Source organism: Myotis davidii, unplaced genomic scaffold (genome assembly GCF_000327345.1).
Source record: "Myotis davidii unplaced genomic scaffold, ASM32734v1 scaffold79, whole genome shotgun sequence".
Taxonomy (NCBI): domain Eukaryota; kingdom Metazoa; phylum Chordata; class Mammalia; order Chiroptera; family Vespertilionidae; genus Myotis; species Myotis davidii.
Window position 1 is genome coordinate 302,087 of NW_006294339.1, and position 9,083 is coordinate 311,169.

Below are 9,083 nucleotides of genomic sequence, written 5' to 3' on the forward strand. Positions count from 1 at the left end.
TCTTTTCTTCTTTTAAAATATATAGATCTCAGAGAGGAATGGAGAGAGAGAGAGAGAGAGAGAGAGAGAGAGAGAGAGAGAGAGAGAGAAACAGCAATGATGAGAATCATTGATCAGTTGCCTCCTGCACGCCCCACACTGGGGATCAAGCCTGCAACCTGATGTTCTCACCTGACCAGGAATCGAATCGTGACCTCCTGGTTCATAGGTCGACGCTCAACCACTGAGCCATGCTAGTCAGGCAAAACCCAGGAAATTTAGACTACAGACCTTACTCAGATTATACTAGGTTGCATGTACCTAGCTTATTGTTGTCTTTATATATAATTCTATGTCATTTTATCATATGTATAGATTTGTATAACTGCCACCTTAGTTAACATACAGAATGATTCCATCACCACAAAGGAAATTCCTCATGCTATCCCTCATAGTCACTCCCTCCTTCCTTTCCCTAACCTCTTGCAACCATTACTATGTTCTCCATCTCTATAATTCCTTCATTTCCAGAATGTTACAAATTGAACCATATAGCATGTGGCCTTTTAATATTGGCTTTTCTTCATTTATCATAATATTCTTAAAGTCTCTCCAAATCATTCATGTATTAATAGATTTATTTTTCTTTTCTACTGCTGAGTAGTATAACATTGTGTGAATGTACCATAGTTTGTTTAACCATTTACCTGTTAAGGAATATTTGGTTTTGTTTCCAGTTAGGAGCTATTACAAAATAAAGATGCTATGGACATTTGTGTACAGGATTTTCTAGAAAACTGTGGTACATCTACACAATGGAATACTATGCTGCTATAAAAAAGAAGGAATTCTTAGCATTTGCAACAGCATGGATGGAACTGGAGAGCATTATGCTAAGTGAAATAAGCCAGTTAATGAAAGAAAACTACCACATGATCTCACTCATTTATGGATAATAAAGACCATTATAAACTGATGAACAAAAATAGAGGCAGAGCCGCATTAAACAGACTGTCAATCTACAGCAGAAAGCCTGGGGAGGGTTGGGGGGAGGGGAATAAGAGATCAACTGAAGAACTTGTATGCATGCATGTAAGCATAACCAATGGACACAAGACACTGGGGGGTAGGGGAGGCCGGGGGAATGTCAAGGGGGGAAAAAAGGAGACATGTGCAATACTCTTTGTAATACTTTAAGCAATAAAACAAAATTAAAAAAGAACAACAACCGTAAGATTTAGTTATTCTAACAGTGGTTCTCAACCTTCCTAATGCCGCGACCCTTTAATACAGTTCCTCATGTTGTGGTGACCCCCAACCATAAAATTATTTTCGTTGCTACTTCATAACTGTAATTTTGCTACTGTTATGAATCGTAATGTAAATATCTGATATGCAGGATGTATTTTCAGGGGTCACGACCCACAGGTTGAGAACCACTGCTACAGTAAATGCCCGGGAGTGCAGCTGCTGGGTAATATGGCATGTTTAATTTTTTAAGAAACTACCAGCTTCATTTCCAGAGTGACTATACCATCTTACATGCCCACTAGTAATGAAGATGAGATCCACATATTTTTCACATCCTAACCATCATTTAGTACTATAAATATTTTATCCATTCTAAAATATGTGTAGTGATGTTGAACAGTTTATCATATTTTTATTTTCCATCCATATATCTTCTTTGGTGAAGTGTCTGTCCGAGTTTTTTGTGCATCTAATTAGATTACTTATTTCTTACTGTTGAATTTAGAGAGTTCATTATATATTCTGGATACAAATCTTTTTGTCAGATATCTTCTTGTTGTCTTTGTATATAATTCTATGTCATTTTATCATATGTATAGATTTATATAACAAATTTTTAAAATATTTGATTTACAAATATTTTCTCTCATTCAGTGTTTTCATCCTCTTAACAGGGAATTTTGCAAAGCATAAGTTTTTAATTTGGAAAGTTCAATTTATTCATTTTTCCTCTTTGGATTATGCTTTTAGTGTCATGTCCAACAAGGATTTGCTTCTATGTTCTTTTCTAAAAGTTTTCTAGTTTTAGTTTGTTTTCTATATAGCAGCTTTGTTGAGATATAATTTTCATACCATACAATTTGCCTGTTTAAAGTATATAATTCAGTGGTTTTAGATATTCACAGTTGTAGAGCCATCTTCACAATCAATTTAGAACACTTTCATCACCTCAAAAAGAAATTCCATACCCTTAGCAATCACTGCCCCTGCATTTTCCCCCAGCTGTAATAAGCCTAGACAACCATTAATGTACTTTCTGTATCTATAGATTTGCTTGCTCTAGACATTTCTTATAAATAGAAGCATACAATAGATAATTTTTTGTATCTGGCTCTTTCATTTTGCATGTTTTCAAAGTTCATCCATGTTATTGCATATATCAGTGCATCATTCTTTTTCATAGCTGAATAATATATCTTTTTTATAAGCTTTTATCGAATAACTAGAGGCCTGGTACATGTAATTCGTGCACTGGAGGAGTTGGGGGTCACTCAGCCCAGCCTGTGCCCTCTTGCAATCAGATATCCCTCTTGTAGTTGAGGACTCTCACAGTCTGGGACCCCTCACTCCTTACTGCCTGCCTGCAGCGGAGATGGGAGAGGCTCGCACCACTGCCTCTGTGCTTGCCAGCCGTGAGCCTGGCTTCTGGCTGAGCAACACTCCCCCTGTGGGAGCACACTGACCACCAAGAGGCAGCTCCTGTGTTGAGAGTCTGCCCCCTGGTGGTCAGTGCGTATCATAGTGACCGATCGTTCCACCGTTCGGTCGTTTTGCATGTTAAGGTTTTATTTTATAGGATATTTCATTGTATAGATATACCACATTTTGTTTACCCATTTATCAGCTGAAGAACATTTGGGTTTTTTATACTTTTTGACTATCCATATATATAAAAACCTAAGCAACTGTTCAACCATTCGACTGGTCGCTATGACGTGCACTGACCGCCAAGAGACAGACGCTCAACACAGGAGCTGCCAAGCTGCAGTGACTTGGCAGCAGCAGTTTTCAAGTGATGCACCCTGAAACCAGAGAGGAAGGAGCCCGATTCCTCTTGGGGCCGTGTGCGATTTCACCTTCGGCTGTGGGTTATGTTGTTGCTGGGTCACTGTCAGTCCTAAATCTGGTTTACTGCACACTTGCATTCACGTTCCACCCCCTGTATGAAGCAACTTTGCAGAGTGCCCTCTCGCAATCCGGGACCCCTCGGCGGATGTCGGAGAGCCAGTTTTGGCCCAATCCCCGCAGGCCAGGCCAAGGGACCCCACCTGCCAGAGGGACCCCGCTCACTCTGCAGATGCCGGGGAGGGACCACGGGAACGTTGGCTTCAGGGTGTGTCCGGCCCATCTTGCCCAGTCCCGCTCTGCCGGCCACCTTCTAATTAATTTCCTTTCAATGTACACGAATCCATGCACCAGGTCACTAGTATAAGATATGAGGTTTAGATCAAAGTTAATTTGGGGGGGGGGGGCTACTGGTGTCTAATTGTTCCAGTAATGTTTATTGAAAAGGCTTTTGCAACTTTTGTCAAAATCTGTTAGGCTATGTGTAGGTCTATTTCTGGATTTTTCTATCTGCACCATTGATCTGTATGTTTAGCACTACCAATACCATACTCTAGCTATATAGGGGGTCATAAAATTGAGTAGCATGTTTCCTCTAATTTAATTCTTCTTTTTCAACGTTGTTGTAGCTTTCCTTGTTCTTTTTGCCTGTCACATAAATTTTAAGATAAATTTATCTCTACCTACAAAAAAATCTTGTTGAGATTGGAATGGGAATTACATTTGGTTTACAGATTAGTTTTTAGTGAACTGCTGATTTTACTAAAATTGTTGTTTATATTGACCTGTGTTCTGTGTTTTTTGCAGATTTTCTTCATACACAATCTTGTTATCTGCAAAACACATCAGTTTTACTTTTTTTTCAATCTCTATGCTTTTATTTTATTTTCTCATCTTATCCCATTGGGTAGGGCCTCCACTATAAATATGAATAGAAGTGTTGAGAGCAGATATTCTTTTTATATTTCTAATCTTAGAATACATTTAGCTCTTCACCATTAAGTAGGAGGTTAGCTATGGGATTTTTAGAGATGAATATTGTCAAGTTAAGGAAATTCCTTTCTATTCTTAGTTTACTGGAAGGTTGTTTATTTTTTTAATCAATAAGAAGTTCTGAATTTTGCCAAATGCTTTTTCTGCATCTTTTGAAATTATTCACATGGGTTTTCTCTTTTATTTTGTTAATGTGGATTACATTGATTTTCAAATGTTAAACCAACCTGTATTCCTAGGAAAAAATCTCATTGGATTTGATTTACTAATATATTTTAAATAATTTTTGCATCTATGTTTACAAGGGATATTATTCTGTAATTTTCTTATCTTGTAATATCTTTGTTAAACAATAATATCAATTATTCACAAAATGAATGGAAAATGCTTCCATTTAATCTCTGTTAAGTTTATTGGCATACAATTTTTAATAGCATCCTCTTATTCTTCTAATATCTGTAGAATTTTTAGTGATGGCACTTTATTTCTGATTATAGTATTGTTAGGGAGTTTTCAATTTTATTATTCTTAGACTTTTCTTTTTTTCTAATATAAGCATTTAATATTCACATTCCATCCAAGCATTGCTTTTGCTTCCCACAAATTTTTATTTTTGTTTTCATCATTATTCAGTTCAAAATATTTTGAAAGTTCTTTTCTTCATCTTTCATGATATTGACATTTTTGAACAATACAGGCCAGTTATTTTATAGATCATAGACTGTTCCTCAATTTGACTTTTCCTTGTGATCAAATTCAGTTTATCGCATCTGGAGGCATAGAGTGTTCATCTGCTCTTCATTAGTAATTTTAGTTAATCACAAAGATGATGTCTGTTCTTCCCCACAATATATTATTCCTATTTTTATCCTAGCAATTAATAAAGAATCTGTGGTGGCACTTTGAAACCATGTGAATACACTTCTTTTCATCAAACTCTACATATTAGCTATAGAAATTATTCTTGCCTGAGCTAGTCTTAGGGAAACTATAGCAAAGTGATGATCTTTCCAATTCTACCATCTGCTTATCATTTGGCTTCTACTGTGAAGAAGATGCTCTCTTTCTTATTTTATTTATTTTTTATCAGTATAGACTCATGGATTTCTATATATCAGCAGATCAAAATTCATTACTATCATTATTTTGATGCTCAAATTTTCACAAATTTAACCAGTGGGCACCCTTTCAAGACTGTTCCTCTCTTTTCGTTTTTTGTTTTGTTTTGTTTTTTTGTTCCTCTCTTTTTGATATGTCCCCATATTTTTAGAGTCCTATAGCATCATTTTTAATAGTTGAAAGAATTTCTGTTGTACTAATATCTATGCAATAAAATACGTTTAACTATTTCCTAAGAATTTTAATTTTAGGTTTTGAAAATACTAAATAATGTTGTGATGAGCATATTACAATATTTACACAAATCCAAAGTTATTTATTTGGCATAATTAATTTCTAGAAGTAGATTTGTTAAATTGCTCTCTGGAGAAATTCTACCTATTTATATGTAACAAATTTAAGAATGCCCATTTTATTATTACCTTAGTTTGGGTAGAATTTAAATCAGTCCAGGGTTTTACTCTGTGGTTCCCAGACCAGCAATATCAGTATTACCTGGGAACCTGTTAGAAATACAGAATCTAGTGAGTCAGAATATGCATTTTAACAAGCTCCTCAGATAATATAGTGGCACATTGATGTGTGAGAAGCAATGTTCTAAAATAATTTATATAGGAGTCACAAATTGAATTGGTCCTAAATTTAGGCAAGGTAAGATCAGCAGCCTATACTGGCATTTATATTAACAAAAGGTGAAAGTGACAAAGAAGTAAAGTTGGTTATTGAAAAAGTGGTAGAGGCCTGGTGCATGAAATTCGTGCAGGGGTAGGGTCCCTAGGCCTGGCTGGCAATCAGGGCCAATCAGGTTCTCTGCCGCCCTGCTTCCCCACCTCCTCCGTCCCTTGCTACCACTGGTCACCCGCCATGTTCAGCGCCACCCCCTGGTGGTCAGCGCACATCATAATGAGCAAGCGAACTCCTGGTCTCCTGGTCGAATTCCTGAGAGGACACTTTGCACATTAGCTTTATGTACTATATATATATATATATATATCCTTTATATGTACTATATCCTAAGCAAGCCCATTGTAGGGGAGGGGTAAACAGGACACTGCAGATCAGCACAAACACTGTTTCCCCAGAACACAAAAGACAATTTCTCTCTCCAGCCTCCACTTCATCTGCTCCATCCCAAACATCGTGTGCACTAGCATTGTTCTTCTAGTGGTCGAAGGTAACCTGCATTCAGGAACAGTTGCAGTGTATGTTACAGTGCATATGCCCAGAGAACATGTTTCAGTAGGGACTGATATGATACTCAAGAATCATCATTTTAACAAGCACACAGATGGTTCTGATGTCCTGATGTCTGAGAACTACGACAAACATCACACTTCCCACAACACATCTGGAATGGATTGTTTCATCAAATGTTTTATTTGCTTCACAAGAATAGTTGCATTTTTATAAAAGCCTTCAGCCAGAATTAACTTTGTTGTTGTTATTAGTTAATGAAATGAGTAAGTCTAGGAATTCTAATTACTTCGTTAGCTCTCTCTAGTTCTAACCAAGTGACTCTAAGTGAGGATGGAGAGAAGTAATCCTGCTTACCTCTATTTCACTTTTGAATCCCTATCCTGAAGACTGCCTCATGAACCAGTCCACATTCTTTTAAATGAACCTCAACACTTTTTTCTTTTCTGTCAATAAATTTTGGTGAAATAAATTCTTATCATGGAAGAAAACATTGTTCCATCAAAAATTTGTTAGAATATATTATTCTTAAGTATTAAGTCGAATATATTAAAGAAATTATTTTAAAACTATTCAGTTTTTAAAATACAAATAACTTTTTTATATAGGAGGAGCAAAGAAAAAAGGAAACAGCACATTTAAAAGGTACTTGTTCTCAAAAATTTATTAGAAGAAATTGTAATCAACTTAGAACAATTCACATCTTTAAAAAATCAAGAGGCTATCCTAAATGTTATGAGTATTTTTAAAAACTATAAAAATTCAAGGAAAACCTTAATTTATTAGTATGTGAATGGGCATATATTTTTTAGAAAACAAAACTTGCAATGTTATATCTTAAATTAAAATGTGAAATTTTAATTTTTGTTCCTTATTTATACCCAAAGGTATCATAGTCATTGCCATGTAGTAATGCCAGAGGGTCAAAAGACCTGAGTGTTTTATAACCCTTTAAATAGTAAATATTATGTTTAGTGTCTCAAAATATTATCCTCCTACATAACTTTAGAAATACTAAGTATAAAATGTAACAAGGTATTTAAAAGAGCTTTAAAAATTATTACACATTAATGGCAAAAGTTAATATGTAAAATACTGTAAAAGATGTTTTAGGATATTGTATACATGTGATCTCTAAAACATTTTAAATACCAACTTTCAGCATAAATAATATAATAAGAGAAGCATGAGATTAGAGTAACAAAAATCTAGATTGAAGTCCATTTTGCATCTGATCTGTGGTGAGTTGTTTCTCTAATTCTCAGTCTTCTCTTGTAAAATGGTGCGAATAATAACTATCGTAAAGAGTTACTGAGAGTATAAATGAAATATGGAAACCTATTGAACCACTTTGTAATTGTAAGACACTATAGGAATATTGTTTCTTTTATTGATATAAAGCCAACTCATAGGCCCTTTATGAGACCAAATGCAGACCAAACATTTTGTAATCTGCCTACTCAAGGAGGCATGTATTTTTTAAAATAAGGCAATATTTAGCTACAAATAGTTAAGAAACTACCTGTCTTTTCTAATTTTAAAGAATATTCCAGAACTGATATATCTATCCTGTTTAGAATCTTCTTCTGTTTATAGCTTGATTTTATTTAGAATAGACTTTCTACTCTTGATTATCATAAAAATATTGCTAATTCCCAATTACATATTGAACATTGTACGTATGAAGATAGCAACTCAGAATTTTCACTTGTCCATTATAATCCTAAAAAGATTCTTTTTTTTTTATCCTCATGTGAAGATATGTTTATTGAGTTTAGTGAGGGTAAGGGAGAGAGAGAGAGAAAGAGATAAACATTGGTCAGTTGCTTCCCAAATGGGCCCCCACAGGGATGGAACCCACAACCTAGCTATGTGCCCTAACTGAGAATCAAACCTGCAACCTTTCAGTGAACAGGGCGATGTTCCAACCCACTGAGCCACACCAACCAGGGCAAGATTCTAATTTTTAACAGAAACATTGTCCTTATAATTAAGATTTGGCTCATGAATCTGTAATATTCATAGTAAATCTAATTTTCTTTTACAGCAAGTAAAGATCACTCTAAAGATGAATACTGCCTTGCAACAAAAAAGGTCACTTATAACCCCACAGAGACCAGCTCAACAGCAAAGAGCAGCAATACATCCTTATGCTCATCAACGTTACCATCTGATTCTTATTACAGCGAATCTATAGAAGCAACTGATGGCTGGTATTCTGATGATTCTCTAGTGAAAAGGAGCTCCGCAATATCTTTTCTCAAGGAATCTCTAACAGAAAAAGGATTTCCATACCCGTCAACCACTCCATTAGAAGAATGTACTGAATATGACACTTTATGATGATAAAAAATATGACAGCATTAAGGAAATATTTTCAGGAAGAAATACGGAGGTTGAAATATAAAACCTTCAACATAATATTGAATGACTTTCCTTTTGGAACTTTGTATACACTAAAATCAGTAGAGTTAAAACTGAATCACTAGCTTCTGAGTCTTTTAACATGTCCATGCTAATATTGCTTTTCTTTTTCTTTTCTTTTTTTTCCCCATAGAGTGGTCTTATTTCCCTTGCTGATTCTTATTCCTAAGAACAAAATTATAGGAAGAACTAGAGTGATATCATGAATATTAAGCTTAACTCCTTGTATCTCATCAAAGGACATAATAAATAGTACCTAATAAAATAATGCGAGTGTA

At 35.1% G+C, this 9,083-nt stretch overlaps 1 protein-coding gene across 1 annotated transcript in view; it reads left to right on the forward strand.

Moving 5' to 3' along the window:
* LOC102758110 (chromosome unknown open reading frame, human C1orf185) overlaps positions 1-8,857 on the forward strand; it is a 26,689-nt gene extending 17,832 nt beyond the window's left edge. Inside the window, exons 4-5 of the mRNA XM_006768383.2 lie at positions 6,990-7,026; positions 8,429-8,857. Coding sequence (XP_006768446.1) covers positions 6,990-7,026; positions 8,429-8,724 — 333 coding nt within the window. The 3' untranslated portion in view covers positions 8,725-8,857. The remainder of the gene's footprint in view (positions 1-6,989; positions 7,027-8,428) is intronic.
* The last annotated feature ends 226 nt before the right edge of the window (positions 8,858-9,083 follow it).